Here is a 15,657-nt window from a genome sequence, read left to right on the forward strand (position 1 = left end):
TTGTAGGAGCTTATAAATCAGCTTTTCTCTGAAACCTGTTAAAATTACCCTTGATCAGTTATCTGAGAAGGCATTCAGTTCATTAAAAGAGTGGTGTTACTACTGACCCCTGTCACCTTTTTCAGAGATTTGAATGCTCTCCTTAGAGCAAACTGAAAATCAGCCTAAAGTTGGGGGATTCTGGAATTCTAAATGTTCTTTTATTTAGACTGATCTTCGGTTTTAATGCAGTTTCTTTCTTTTTTTTTTTAATTATTTTATTTATTTTTGGCTGCGTTGAGTCTGTTGCTGCACGCGGGCTTTCTCTAGTTGTGGTGAGCGGGGGCTACTCTTCATTGCGGTACAGAGGCTTCTCATTGCAGTGGCTTCTCTCGTTGCGGAGCACAGGCTCTAGGCACGAGCTTCAGTAGTTGTGGCTCGCGTGGGCTCTAGAGTAAAGGCTCAGTAGTTGTGGTGCACGGGCTTAGTTGCTCCGTGGCATGTGGCATCTTCCCGGACCAGGGCTCGAGTCCGTGTCCCCTGCATTGGCAGGTGGATTCTTAACCACTGCGCCACGAGGGAGGCCCCTAATGCAGTTTCTTATTGAGCCTTTTTGAGGGTCAGTCTGTTTTGAGTTCTTACTCAGTCACTTCAGTAGCCAGGTGCTGTGTCCTGAGACATGTGAGAAAAGGAAACTCCTGTAGTCATCCCTTGGGAATCTGGCCTAGATAATTCTTGAGATGAGTATCTGAGCCTTCATTTGGGGTTCTGTCTGGAATCTGATTGGTGACTAGGTCATTTTGGAGTTGAAGACTGTGCTTGATATTAGCATATTTCATTGTTCCTGTTAGACAAAGACTTGATTCACTTTGAAGTATTTTTCCTAGCTCTTCTTGACTATCTCTTACCCATATCTAGGAGATGTCCCACATTTTGCTTGGAAGGGAGCATTTTCTTCTCAAAAAACAAACCCATATCCCTAGCACTGAGCTATTGAGCTATATTATTTCCATCCTTCCACTTCTAACTTCCTTGATAAGAAAAATGTATCAACTGCTGTTTTCTTCCCTCTTTGCACGTGTGCGTGTGTGTGTGTGTTGGGGGTGGGCAGTGAGGATTGAGTTCACATTTAATTTAGTGGGAATTAGAATCGTAAATCTTGACTAACCCCTGTTGTACGTTAACAGTGTTCTAAATTTGAAATGAGAAATATATTTTGCATCAATTCACTGTTCTCTCTACTTTCAGGATGGCAAGCTTACCAAGGAGGAGATTGTTGACAAGTATGATTTATTTGTGGGCAGCCAGGCCACAGATTTTGGTGAGGCCTTAGTACGACATGACGAGTTCTGAGCTGCAGACAGAGGAACCTACATTTCTTCAAAAGTAATTTATTTTTACAGCTTCTGGTTTCACATGAAATTGTTTGCGCTACTGAGACTGTTATTACAAACTTTTTAAGACATGAAAAGCTGTCTTAAAAATCCCGTCCCCATTCCTCCTCCTCTCTGAGGGACTGGAGGGAAACTGTGCTTCTGAGGAAAAACTCTAATTAGTACACTTGTGTTTGTAGATTTACACTTTGTATTATGTATAACATGTGTGTTTATTTTTGTATTTGTTCTCTGGTTGGGAGTATGATATGAAGGATCAAGATCCTCAACTCACACTTTGTAGGCAAACGTTAGCCCTTCACTCTGTCTCAACCCTTATCATATAATTTTTATAATTCTGACTTAATTAATTTTAAGCCTGAGATCAATAAGAAATGTTCAAGAGAGAGAAAAGGGAAGAAATAGTCCCCACAATTTATATTTAGAGAGATAACCCTTAAACTTGCCTATTGAAAAGTATACTGCATAAGGAGTAGGGGCCGAATATTTCATTCATCTGCTCCAGGTCCAGGTCCTGGCATTGTCTGGTCAAGGACCGATCCCTGTGCTGTAAGAAAGCTTGGCTCAACTTGATTTCATTCATTCGTTTTTTTCCTTCCCTGTAAGACTAGCTGTTTGCTAATTTTGTCAAGCACAGCTGTGGTGGGAAGAGTTGGGGCCACTGTCTTGAAAATCAATCAAGTACTGAGTGTGTTCTCTTTACAGAGCTATACATAGAAACAGCTGGAAAACTAAAGGAAAAATACAAGTGTTTTTAGGACACATGCTTTTTTCTGGGTATGCATCTATTGAAGTGCTCAAGACTGTCTTGCCTATTGAATCACTGTAAGTGCCCCCATTCAGCTCCTGTTTCCCCAGGTGTTCCAAGGCATTAATCTGCACTGCAGTTAAAATGTACTCCTTTCCAATCATGTCATTGAAAGTGCCTTTAATGAGAGAAATGATCACTGAATGAGGATTCTCTTAAGAAACTCGAAGATAAAGAGAAGATTATTTGGACCACCTTAAATGAAAGCTTAGAACCTCCTAGTGTGGTGGGATTTTTTTCTTTCCTTTCTCTTTTGGATGGTGGTTAAATAGCAGTATTAGTTAGGGGCTTGGTTGCAGTGTTCTTATCTTGTGGGCTGGTTTCCAAAAACCACATGCTGCTGAATTTACCAGGGATCCTCATACCTCAGAATGCTAACCACTTACTACCAGGCCTATTTCTGTGTCAGCTGGAGAGCCTGAGCTAAGACTCAAAGACTAGAGGGCTCTTTGGTTTGAGGACCATCGCTCACCCTTCCTGCCTTTGACCCATCACCCTCTATGTCCCCATCTCCCCACTGCCAAAAAAAAGTTTATCATGAATCAACATGGCCAACCCTTATCAAAGAGAGGGACATTGTAGAAGGAGCTAAAGAAACCACCTCTGTTCCCAACTCACTTTACCTATATTTTACGTAACAGGAAACTGTCTTTTTTTGGTCCCTTTCATACAGATGGACCTCTTTTGAGAAGAATTATTATATTCCAAGTTTTTAGCCCTCAGGTTACTAAGACAAATATATATATATATCTGTTATTATTTCATGTATCTTTCTGGATAATACATTCAGGTGGTGCTGGGTGATTATTATAATCTGAACCTAGGTGTGTCCTTTGGTCTTCCACAATCACGTTGAGGTGGGCTACTTGGCCTGGTAAAAAGCTGGATATCGTGTAACTCCACCCCAGCCTTTGCATTGAGCTCTTGAGAGTGGATACATTCTTTTAGCCCCAATATAAGGGAGTGGAAATCCTCTGCCTTCCAGATTCCCCATTTTTATTGTTAAGAAGATCAGGGATAATTAATAATGCCCACCAACCCTGGCTTGGAGAGGGCACATCATGAATTGTGTGGCAGGAGATCCTCATAGGTCACTAGGTACAGAGAACCCAGGCCTTATGTTAAAGTCACGCACCTAGAAAGCAAACCTTCATCTGCTAAGACAGCAACTTCTGGATGCTGGGTGCTCATCAGTAAGCAATGTACTCTAATCTCTAACGATCCCCCTGGATTTTTTTTTTCTTTTGGTTTAAATCAAGCCTGAGGCTGGTGAACAGTAGCTGCACACCCACACTGTGTGTTCTGTGAATGCTAGCTCTCTTGAATTTGGATATTGGTTTTTTTTTATAGAGTGTAAACCCAGTTTTATATTCTATAATGCAAACAGGTACCTATCTGTTTCTAAATAAAACTGTTTACATTCACTGTGGGTTATGTATGTCCTTTATTTTCTTAAGAAATGGAACTCTTGCTTAGAATTATGGGTGTTATAAAATGGCACAGAAAAAGAGCTCTCCTAAAAGGTTTATCATACCCCCCACCCCAACCCAGAGAAGTTACTGCCTTCTCCCAAACTGGTTACTCTTTTCTTCCTATTCCTGAAGTCTTCTAGCATCCTTCTACAGCTGTAACCCTTCTCTGCTTCCCTTAGGCCATATAACTGGAGAGGAGCCCAGCTGCTCATTACATAATTGCCTGATACCAAACACAAGCCATTTCTGAATGTACACACATTTATCTTGATTTTTATTTCAAAAAGTCTCTTCTTCAGGGGGTGGGGAGAGGGAGTATAAGGTAAAACAGTTTTTTGAACATTTTGTATAGTTTATAAATGGTATTGAGATGTGCAAATTCATTTTGAGAACATGAAGGGAATTAAACTATTAACTTTAGTAAATACACAGCTTAAGACAGATATATAGGTTTAGCCAGATAGGAGGTGTGGGGGGAAAGGAAGCACCTGGAATATTCATGCTGGTACAGGGGTTTGTGGGCATGGCTGTCGCAGCCAAAGCGGTAGAAATTACTGGCAGTGACAGCATAAGAAAGTGCTTTCAAACTCATTTGGGACCTACTGAAGGTTTTTTTTTAAGGTTTGTTTTGTTTTGTTTTAATTTATTTAATTTATTTATTTTTGGCTGCATTAGGTCTTCGTTGCTCTGCTTGGGCTTTCTCTAGTTGCGGTGAGCGGGGGCTACTCTTCGTTGTGGTGCGTGGGCTTCTCACTGCGGTGGCTTCTCTTGTTGTGGAGCACGGGCTCTAGGCTCGTGGGCTCAGTAGTTGTGGCCTGCGGGCTCTAGAGCACAGGCTCTCAGTAGTTGTGGCGCACGAACTTAGTTGCTCTGTGGCATGTGGGATCTTCCCAGACCAGAACTCGAACCCGTGTCCCCTGCATTGGCAGGCGGATTCTTAAACCACTGCGCCACCAGGGAAACCCTAAAGGTTTTTTTTTTTAATGTCTCTCCCATTTCTAAAGTGTTTTCATAAGTTTGTTTTAATTCAAAATATATCATCTTTGAACAGATCCCCAGTAGGGAAAAAATGTTACTAAAAAGGAAAATAATTGTTGTGTATACACTGAAAAATCATCAGCCAGACTGCATTACAGTTGCCTTGTATGTAGAAATCTGTTCTCCAAGTGCTATAAATTCTGCCACTTAAGAGTAGAAACTGATGATTGTTGAAATGGCCTTTGGGGTGGTCTGAAGTAGACCCAGCTGGAACAGTAGCTTTGTGTAGGTAGGAAGGAAATAGTAGGAAAATGGAAAATTGACCTCAAATTGCTGTCACTCCCTTTCCCATTTTCTGTGTTGTAGTAGTTTGGTTTTTGACAGGGAAGGTAGAAAGTAGAAGTTTCCTTAAATGTAAAATCCTTGTTGCTGCAAACAGGCCAGTATGGCTCCTTAGTTGGGGCCAACTTGGCTAGAAGAGATGGTAGAAACTTGCATTTTCTGGGAGCTAGACATGTCAGACTCATCTGTCATGGACCTTCCACACACCATCTCCAGGATGCAAGCTCGGAACTGGAGGAAAGAGCAGAATTGGAGATAGTCCCCTTGCTAGACCAGTACAGAGGAGATAACATCAGGAAGCATAGGGGAAAAAAGATCTCATTCTTTGTATCCTCAAAGCCTTGCACAATGCCTTAGACACAGGATCTCCTCAGGTGGTTTTGATTATATCTTCCCAATACTGAGAGCTAGCTATATTCCAGGCTAAGACTACTCACTACTCTTGGGTCTACAATGATAATCCCTACACATTCTGGCTAACTCTGAGAATGTGTAGAATTTCACTGTTGGGAAACCTCACAAACCACCCTGCCCCATAAGAGCACTGTCAAAAGTGACCCCAGAATAGCCCCGCCCACCCACCCCACCATTACTTGAAAGTGCTCCCAAATGGGGAAGGACTGCCAATTCTGTTTCTGTCCAGGAGGTTTCACATTAGTTTTGAATCCATCTCTGGAATTGAGGAAACAAAATAACAATTCTCAAAGCAGAGTGTTAGCTCTACAAGACAGGAACCCTCCTTGATTTGTCTGAGTTTGGGTTATTAGCTTAGATTCAGGATTTTTTTTTTTGCGGTACGCGGGCCTCTCACTGTTGTGGCCTCTCCCGTTGCGGAGCACAGGCTCCAGACGCACAGGCTCAGCGGCCATGGCTCATGGACCCAGCCGCTCTGCGGCATGTGGGATCCTCCCGGACCGGGGCACGAACCCGTGTCCTCTGCATCGACAGGCAGACTCTCAACCACTGCGCCACCAGGGAAGCCCAGATTCAGGATTTGGGATAGGAAGCCACCTGGTACCTTCAGATGATAAGCTGTTTTAGAAACTTATGCATGTGTTGTGATTTCTGTGTTTCACATAAATGGTCGTGCAGACTAGAAGTTGGAAAGGATTAAGAACTCGTGAAATGGAAATTTAGGGGCACTGTTGATCTATCAGTTTTTCAGTGAAACGGAAAGCCTTTTCACTTCTCATCCTGCCCTTTGGAGCAACTTGAATTTTATGGCTCAAGTTGTCTTCCCTGGGTTCTGTGATCTTGTCTGGATGACCACGCCTTCATCCCTGTGCTTGCTTACCAAGTGCTTTCTAGCCTGCTGAGGGTTTCCATGCCTTCCCTGTTCACCCCTAGAAACCCTTTGAGTGGAGTCCCAGGTGCTTGGAGTTAAAAGTCGTTGTTGAGAAGAACCAGGTCTTAGGAATATAAATAGAGAGCTTTACCTGCTTATTCATGAAGCAGTAGATGATGGGATTGTAGACGCAAGCACTCTTGGAGAAGAAGGCAGGAATGGTGACAAACCGTAAGTCCACCCCGTGGTTACGGTTGTTGACTATATACATGGGCAGGGCAGCACAGGGCGTGTAACAGAGACAGAAGGACCCCACCATCATCACCACCATGTGACTCATCTCCCGCTCAGCCTTCTGGGTTGTACCTGACTCCTGCTGCTGAGCTGCAACCTGGAAAGAACACAGAAAACATCACACCCTCTTATCCCTGGCCCTGAACTCCCAGATCTCTGGACTCTTCAACTAGGGGGCCATCTATTCTAATTGTCTCTCTGCTGTCCCAGCTTTTGGCCTAGTCCCTCTGTTTCCCCCTCCTTGAGGAAGGCAAGATGGAGGCAGCTCTCTGGTCTGTGACAATGGAAAAGATCACATGCATCTCTTGATATACCTGAGCAGGGATGACTCCGCCTTATTCTTCATTCCATTTCATCATCTCCCTGTCCCCACTTCCTTCACTGCTTTTTGATACCCCTCTACCTGACTATGGACATTTCCAAATGTTTTATGTTCTAGAGCACTTACCCGCTCTTCCCTCTCACCTAGAGCCTTGTGATCCCTTCCTCCCTGACCCTCACGAAAGGCACTCACAGCTCTGAAGACCCCCAGCAGCTGAGAGTAGGAGAAGCAGATGAGGGAGAGAGGCACAATGTAGCAGAAAATGAAGAGAAACCAGGTATAGTACTCGCTGTAATATTTGGTGCCCACAGTGTACCAGTTGGGACCACAGGGACACTGAAGACCCTCGGGGACAAACCTGCAAGGGACCAAGCACTTGCTCACTGTGAGGCTCAGTTAGTAGAGAGGGAGATGAGATTCTTGGGTTGTGTTCTCCACTTAGAACCCAGAGTGACTTCAGGCAGTGGGTATTTTCTGTCCTCACCAGCGAGCCTTTAGCAATTGCAACTGCAGGGTAAACTTTAGCACTTGTCTCCCACAGCCCTTCCCCTTATTTATTCCACCAGCTCTTTAAAAATTAGAGGTCAAAGACTATACCCAACTCTCTTCCCGCCCTCGCAGCCTGAGCTTCTAGCTAAGTCAGCACAACGGCCCCACACTCTCACCGGCTCCAGCCAAAGAAGGGTGGGATGGAGGCACCAATACCGATGGTCCAGGTGGCCAGGACCACCATCAGTGCGTGCTTGGAGCTGAAGCGGAAGTTGCCGAAGGGCTTACAGATGCTGATGTAGTGCTCAAAGACCAAGAAGGCCAGTGACCAGCCTGTCACCAGACCTGTGATGAAATGTGAGGGTAAGAGGGTAAACAGCCCCACTCATCCTGGCAGGCAGAGTGGAATACAGATGGGGTGGAGAAAGCACAGGGAGGGAAGGTTGGAGTGGTGAGTGAAGTAGAGTTTGGGACTCGGTCAAGCTTCTAGTCTGGGTGGCTTTATATCTCAGTATTCAAAAGAGCACCAAACTTCTATCCCCCAGACTCCTCTTTGGGGCCCACTCTCACCCAACAGCCTGGCCCCTGGTCCCAATCATGGAGCAGTGTCCTTTGCCTCCCCCCAGCCCCCTTCTCCTGCAATACCTGCTGTATAGCCCAGGAAGGCCCCCAGAGCACAAACATGGTGGCCGAAGACAAAGTATCCATGACAGCTGGTGATGAAGACGACAAAGAGAAGATGCAGTAGATGAAGCCCCCCAGGGATACATTGACCAGAATGTAGTTGAGTGGCTGCCGCAACTTTCTGTAGCGCAGTGTGGCCACCAGCACTGTGGCATTGAGTGGCGTCTCTACAAAGAAGACAAAGCCCGTGAAGGCTGCCTGGAGGTGGAAGGCCCAGACAGGGGCAAGGTGGTGCTGAGGCCCATCCCACGGCCCCACCAAGGAGATGAACAGAAAAAACTCCTCCTCCTCTGACATCTTGCTCATGGGATGTCCGCCACCCGCTCTGATTCCCCTTACAGATCATCCTCCCGCCACCACTTCTCCCCGACCCTGCCAAAGAACCTCTCCTCCAAAGCCACTTTGGAGCTCCCTGAAAGATCAGTACTGATCCTAAGCCTCCTAAGGACAAAGCTTGGGATTAAAGACCCTAAGCCTCCACCTAAACCTTTTGTGGCCCCAAAGCCGATTGTATGTTCTTCAGAGGATAAAAGAGTGGGCTCAAAGAATCCGGACATGCAATGGTCAGGTGCTGGAATGAATAGGAGTGGGCTCATTAGGGCCTGGGAGATGCTGACCCATATTTAATGAAGACCCTCCATCACTTTTTTTTTCCCTTTGAGTGGACCTATGGAAGGCACCCTTCTTTGACTTCAGGCACTACTATATCCCTGTAGGTGTTTACACCCCATCTGCCCCTTTGTGGAAGGTGCCCCCTAAGTGTCCCTCTCCAGGGATCTTGGGCTCACAGCCAGCCTGGGAAGCAGCCTCAGGCTGCAGGAAGGGGCAGGGAATGGAGAGTTCCCTGGAGCACCTTAGTAACAGCCTTCATGGAACAGTTCAGGGGCAACTCGACAATGCCTAGAGGTCTAAGGCATCCCGGGCTGCCAGTTTCTTCATGGTGAGTCTACCCAGAGAGGGTACCTTTCCTACTCAGACCTCCCCCAGCCAGATCGAGGTTAGTTTGCTCACTGTCCCTCTCACACCATGTTCACACCTGCCCCTGCCCTTAGCTCAGCAGTGCCCAAGCTGCTAGTCATCCTGTCTGCTCATCCAAGACCTGCCCAGTGAATTACATAATTCACTGTCCAGAAAGTCAACAGAAACCAACTGTTCTTCAGATTATGACGGACAAGAATGGGGTTTCACAAAGGAGACATCGGTGTGACGTAATAAACAATGTCCTCAACAGCATTCCTGAGTAGCACAACAAGCAGCTTCACAGGATTGCGTCTCCTGCTGACTTACCCTCAATATGGGCTCCACACAAAGCACGATTCAGAACTGGACATACACCAGAACCATTCGGCTGGGGGCCAAATACCAGCTCTGCCAGGCTACTCTAATCCAGAGGACATTTCAACTCTCTAGAGGCTTGAAAGGCATTATTCCCTAGCCTCTCTAATCATTGCTTCTCCCTGCTTAGTTTTTTCTCAAGTGGATTTCTGTTTCAAGTGGATTGTATATGCCTGGGGCTCAAAGTTCAAAAAGTACAAAAGAATATACAGTGAAAAATACATTTCTTTCCCACCCAGGCTCCCAGTTCCCCTCTCCAGAAGCAACCAGTGTTCACTTTTTGCTGTGTTTTTGATATGTAGGATGAAATGATGTGTTGAGCTTGAAATGTGTTGTGACGGTGTTGTCTGTTAAATACTGACCGGTCAGACTCTCCAGACAAGTGGTGAGATAAGGGAAAGTTCTACATGCTCTTGTGAAAATGAGGAATCGTCCAAGGATTTGCCTGAATGAATGCCATCCTCACGCCTGGGAGGAAAGAGCAGAACCCCCGCACCCCACCCCGAGGTAGAGCCATGAAGCTTCCTATAGAATTTCATCTGCTGGCTTTGAAATACAGAGACAAATGAACCACTGAGGGCCTAAACTCCTACAGCCTAGATCAAGGCCACAGTAATTTTAGCCTGGAAAACAATGCATGGTAGATGGCAATGGATTTCCACCAGGGCGGCACTCCTCTCCCCCACCCTGTTACCCTGGAGACATTTGGAGGTGTGTGGGGTGGGAGGGGGGTGTTTTATGGCTGTTGGCAAAGAAGGGAATTACTGGTATTGAGTGGGCAGGACACTGCTCTAGACAGGCCACACTGAGAATGATCCTGCCTCAAATTCCAATAGTACCCCCAGAGAGAAGCACTGGCTGGGACCCAATCCCGGTCTCAGCCCTGACACATTCTCAGCAAAGTCCCCCTGGCGCCCTTGCTTGGAGCCACCTCACTCCTTGGCACACCCAGCGAGAGAAACAATTAGGAAATGTGTACTGAGGTAATGGAATGACGCGTTGAGTGGCTTTTATTTATAAGCCAGTTTAAAGCTGGGAAACAGCTACCCAAAAACTCCCTTTGGTTTGAGAATAGATGAGGTGTTGCTTTTCTCTCTGGCCATGATTGGTTAGTGGAGCCAGTCATTTGGTCCAGACACTCCTGGATGGGGATAATAAAACTTCATCCCCTGGGTACAAAGGAATGTCAGCCAATATGTTCTCTAAAGCGAGGGCCATTCTTCCCCATATCCAACAGACGCGTTGGTTTATTAGGAAGCCTGCTTTTGCATGGATGGTGGGAGGGTTTCTTTAGGTTTATGGCTTTTACCCCGAGCCAAGTAATGAAGATCCACCTGAATATCTGTTGCCCCTGGTGGTATTTTGGTGCACACTCCTGGCTTTCTTTCTTTCCCTCATTCACGCATTCATTTATTCCACAGACATTTGCTAAGAGATGCCTACAACAGCAGTTGTGCTGTGAGGGTGACATGAGATTAATCTGGTAGAGTGCTTATCTAAGGCCGGGTACACAGAAAGGCTTGGGAGTTGTTTGTTTTGTCAGCAGGATTGCCAAGTGCCAGACACAAGGCTGGATCCAAAGATCAATAAGACAGATCTCTGTCCCCCCAGAAGCTCCCAGCCTCCTAGAGGGGACCCCCCACCCGGAGGCAAACAAGGGTCCTGGGGGTGTGATGGATGTGGTAAGTGGCAGCACAAAAGAGAGAGACAGACAGAGCCTACTGGGGTCTCCTACAAGGCCCCCGTTTCTGATGTGTGACCTCTCCCCTCACTCTCATCTGGGGAATCCCAGCCTGAAGAACCCCACCCAGGCCACCCTTAGCCGATTGGCAGGCTCTTCCCTGGGTGGGATGAACAGGGCAGGCTGGGGTGAGGGAGGAATTGTGGGTATTTACAGGATGTATTCCCATCTCTGGTTTTCTAGAAAGTCTGGATAGCAGTGTGTATTGCATTTAAAACATGCTTTGGATTCAGATGAATGTGCTTCGTATAAGTCGAATTTGGGCACGTTCCTTTTTCTTACAGTGGGGTGACAGCTATCTCACAAGGCTGTTATGAGGCGAAGTGAGATCTGTAAAGCACAGATCACACTGCTCAGCCCACAGTAAGCATTAAGTGGCAGCTTTCCTCTCATGTATTTTCTCCTTGCCCTCATGTTGCCATCATAATAACCCCTTTCCTTTGTACAGCACTTTACAGTTTGCAGAGTGCTTTCACATACGTTTACTCACCTGATCCTCAAAGTACCCTGTAAGGCAGGCAGGGCAGGTGTGACTTCCCCACCTGACAGATGAAGAAACTGAGTAATTTAGCAAATATCACCGAGTCAAGGGTGATCTGGGACAGACTTCTTAGTCCTCACCTAGGAGGCAGATGAGTTTGGAGGATTTTTTGGTGGTCTGATCATGAGGTAAGAAAGAAGAGTGGTTCTTCATGGGTGCAGGAGATGCCAGGCAGGCCCCCTCAGCCCTGGGGTTCCCGGAAGGGGGGCTGGCTGGAGACTGGCTCCCTCCCTGCCCTTCCCCAGCAGCACCCCACGAACTCCACTTGGCAGCCCTGAGGGGGAACTGGATGGTCACCGGGAAGATGGGACCTTGCCTAATCACTGTGTGGCTCCACAGTGGGCCAGGGAGCAGTGGAGAGAGCCGAGGGGCAAGGCCTGCTGCAGTGCAGCCGACCTGGGCTGGGAGCCAGCCTGGACGGAGAAGAGAGGCCCTACTAGGAACCACAAACTGCGGCTACTGCTGATGTGGCAAAGAAGACACAGCTGGCAAAGAGTAACCCTCGGTGGCTCTTTGGTCTAGGGCTATGATTCTCACTTAGGGTGCAAGAGGTCCCGGGTTCAAATCCCAGACGAGTCCTACTTTTCCTGGATTTTTCTTTTTTTCTGTTCCCCTTTCCCCGCCACACAAGTATACATTGCCTGCCCTTTCTCAAGTTGAAACAGAGATGACCCAGTGGTGAGTGAATAAAGGACCCTGAAGACAAACTGCCAGTCAGTCTCCCCATTAGCCATGGCCTGTATATACCCCATTATTTCCACTGAGGCCAAGCCGAGCAGAAGGGGATTGACATAGCTCCAGGAGCTGAACCTGAGATGGTAGAGCCAAAGGGTTGCTTCGTGTTAGGCAGAAAGCCTCTCAGAGAGCCTCAGATAAAGAGCGGGTGGTCAGAACAATCAGGGCCTGAGCTGGAGGTCAAGAAAAGGCAAACTCCCCATGTAAAACCCAAGCTATGAAATGCATTGGCTTCAAAGTCCAAAAGCTAGGGATAAAGTTACAATTCTTAGTCTCAGCTTTCCTCTTGGTAAAATGGGAACAATACTATTCATTTCTTAAAGTTGAGAGGATTAAATCAGAAACTGTATGTGAAAACACTTTTCAAACTATAACACACCTTACAGGCATAGGGATTGTTAGGAATGCTACTAAGGATAAAGAGAATCTGGAAAGGAAATTCTGACAGCGTGACAGACTGAACTAATGTAGTTTCTCTTCACCCAGTGCCCCTAAAACACACACAGAAATACTACATAAAACAGAATTTAAAAACTAACGTATGAACAATTGCAAAATTGGTTTAAAAAGGGAAATTACCAGATATCAGAATTAAAGAAAGGATATAAGACTCAACAAAGAAGGAGGAGGAGGAGAAGGAGGAGGGACTATCACAGAAGCCCATGGTTCATTTCAGACACAGATCACAGACATATACCAGGGACATAGAGATGTGTTCTAATGCTTTCAGTTATAGGCTATGGGCCCTCAGCCCACCAGAGACAAAGAGCTGGTACTGAACCCCCTGCATAAAGCTCAGAACATCAAAGATCTACCTTATCCATGGAAAGAAGACTAAAATGGCACACACCAGTTCAACGAAGCAGAGAAAAGGGTTAGAAATCCAAGTCAACCCTGAGAAATTGAAGTCTGAGCCTGAGAAAATGCTTGTGTCGCATCTGGATTTATGTTTGAACTTTTTGGCCAACACAATAATATTCCAAGAGATAATGATTGATAATTTTCCAAAATAAAAGAAAGACACAGTCCTCAGATTGAGAACTGAGCTTATAAACACATTGTGGTGAAACTGGAGAATACTGAAGAGAAAAAGAAAAATCTTAAAAGCAACAAAAAATAAAAAAAATTTTAAAAATTGTTTGCCTAGAGAGACAATTATATTGGCAGCTGACTTCTTATTAGCAGCAAAAGATTACAGAAAAAAATAGAATATCTTTAAAAGTATATCTAAAAGAATTGTCAACCTAAAATTTTATGCCCACTAAATTTCCATTTAAGTGTTGTGAAATAAAGACCTTTTAAGGCAAAGACTGAGAATGTTTACCACTCAAAGACTTTCACTGAAATGCTACCAAAGGATATACTTCGTAAGAAGGAAACTGAAATAAGAAGGAAGGAATGAAATGCAAGAAGGAATGGTGAGCAAAGAAATTTATAAATATGTTAGTGAATCTAAAAAAGCATTGAGGGACTTCCCTGGTGGTCCAGTGGTTAAGACATCGCCTTCCAACACAGGGGGTGCGGGTTCGGTCCCTGGTCAGGGAGCTTAAGATCCCACATGCCTCGTGGCCAAAAAACCAAAACAGAAGCAATATTGTAATAAATTCAATAAAGACTTTAAAAATGGTCCACATAAAAAAAATCTTTAAAAAATTTTTTTAATTAAAAAAATAAAAAAGCATTGACAGCCACTGTTAGTGGAGTAAAAATCAGTTCAGCTGCTTTATAGAGCAATTTGGCAATACCTAGTAAAGTTTAAGGTGCACATATTCTATGACCCAGAAATTCTACTTCTAGGTATCTACCTTAGAGATGTGCTTACATATATGCCAAGGAGGCATGCACAGCACTGTCCATCACAGCATTGTTTACAACAGGGAATATTGGAAATATCCCAAATGCTCATTAGCAGAAGAATGGATAAATCAATTGTGGTATATTCAAACAATGGAACAAAATTCAGCAGTTAAAATTCATGAACTAGAGCTATACAAAACAGCATGAATAAATGTAAAAAGAAAAAAAAGTTAAGGAAAAAAGAAAGGTTGCAGAAGAATGTGTATAATATACTGTACTTTTTGCATCTTTAAAAGATTCACTTTTTTTTTTCTTTTTAATGAAAGAATCTAGGCATTTAGAAATCAGGGTAAAGGGGGATAAATGGCTGCATCAGTCCTCAGAGAGGATGATCTGCTGGGATGGGATTAGGAGGGAAGCTGAATCCTGGGTCCATGGATTACAAGGATTAATTGAGATTATCCCCCTAAAGTGATCACTTGGCTGGCATCCCCACCACTCCTAGCCCTTCAGAGATGCATCCCTGGACCACAGTCCACCTCCCCCCCATACCTGCTAAGCCCTTTCCTCCAGCCTCCTATCTTCATTCTCACCCTCAACCCAGTACTGGTCTGGGTTTTACTCATATTTGGGTCCTGAGAATAGACTGGTTCAGATCTCCTCTGAATGCTCCTCAAATCAAGGGTGAATCGTGACCTGCAGCCCTGGAGCCAGGGAGAGATTAGTCCTAATACTCTGGATGAGAGCTCCCTGAGGAGAGCTTGGACCTCTAGATGTTACAGTTGACAACTTTCTCTCCTGTCCTTCCCTCCATTAGCCAGGAGGTCAGCAGTCAAGGTCTGCTATCTGACCCTGCTGGTTCAGTCAGGACCAGAAGGAGCTGTGCTGGGGCAGAACAAACAGCCACTCTGCTTCCAGCATTAGACTCTGTCATTCCCAGGAGCCCTATGCCCTCCACCCTCCTAACGCCAACCCCTTTCCATCATCCCTGACAGTTGCCCTGCTCCCCAAGTCTGGACAGGCCTGAAATCGGCAGCGGACCCTCTGGAAAGGGTCTGGGTGGGCCTGCTCAACAGTCTTTCCCCACAACTCCATCACCTTAACCACAGGGTCTGGAGTGGAGCCCTGTCCTCTGGGGAGCAAACGAAACATCTTGATCTGTGCTCACCATCTCTCAGAGCACATACGAGGCTGGGGGTATGAGAGGGAAGAAGAAAGGAGAGGAGAGAGAGACAGACAGAGACAGAGAGAGGCTTAGAGGCAACATTATGGTTAAGAGGCAACATTGAACTCCTTAAGTGTGAGATCATATGTTAAAATAAGCAGAGCATTGACTGTGTTGTTGGGAGATTTACCTTTACTCATTTATTCTACGTGTAAAGGACTTTGTTAGATGCTGGAGATACAAAAAATGACTAAGATAACTTCCCAGTCTTCAAGAAGCTAGGCAGACAGAAAATT

General features: G+C 45.5%; 2 protein-coding genes across 3 annotated transcripts in view; one reads left to right on the forward strand and one right to left on the reverse strand.

The window, feature by feature from the left end:
• The window catches only part of CALU (calumenin), a 28,749-nt gene extending 25,144 nt beyond the window's left edge, over positions 1–3,605 (forward strand). For both annotated transcript variants that reach the window (XM_060107551.1, XM_060107552.1), the window contains exon 7: positions 1,228–3,605. In XM_060107551.1, the coding sequence (XP_059963534.1) occupies positions 1,228–1,332 (105 nt within the window). In that variant the 3' untranslated portion in view covers positions 1,333–3,605. The remainder of the gene's footprint in view (positions 1–1,227) is intronic.
• A 1,479-nt stretch (positions 3,606–5,084) lies between these two features.
• OPN1SW (opsin 1, short wave sensitive) lies at positions 5,085–8,353 on the reverse strand. The gene is given in 6 exon segments (XM_060108311.1): positions 5,085–5,204; positions 6,410–6,649; positions 7,067–7,232; positions 7,540–7,708; positions 8,009–8,098; positions 8,101–8,353. Coding segments are annotated over 6 exon segments (1,038 nt in total).
• Between the last annotated feature and the right edge of the window lie 7,304 nt (positions 8,354–15,657).

This window comes from Mesoplodon densirostris, chromosome 9 (assembly GCF_025265405.1).
Source record: "Mesoplodon densirostris isolate mMesDen1 chromosome 9, mMesDen1 primary haplotype, whole genome shotgun sequence".
Classification (NCBI taxonomy): domain Eukaryota; kingdom Metazoa; phylum Chordata; class Mammalia; order Artiodactyla; family Ziphiidae; genus Mesoplodon; species Mesoplodon densirostris.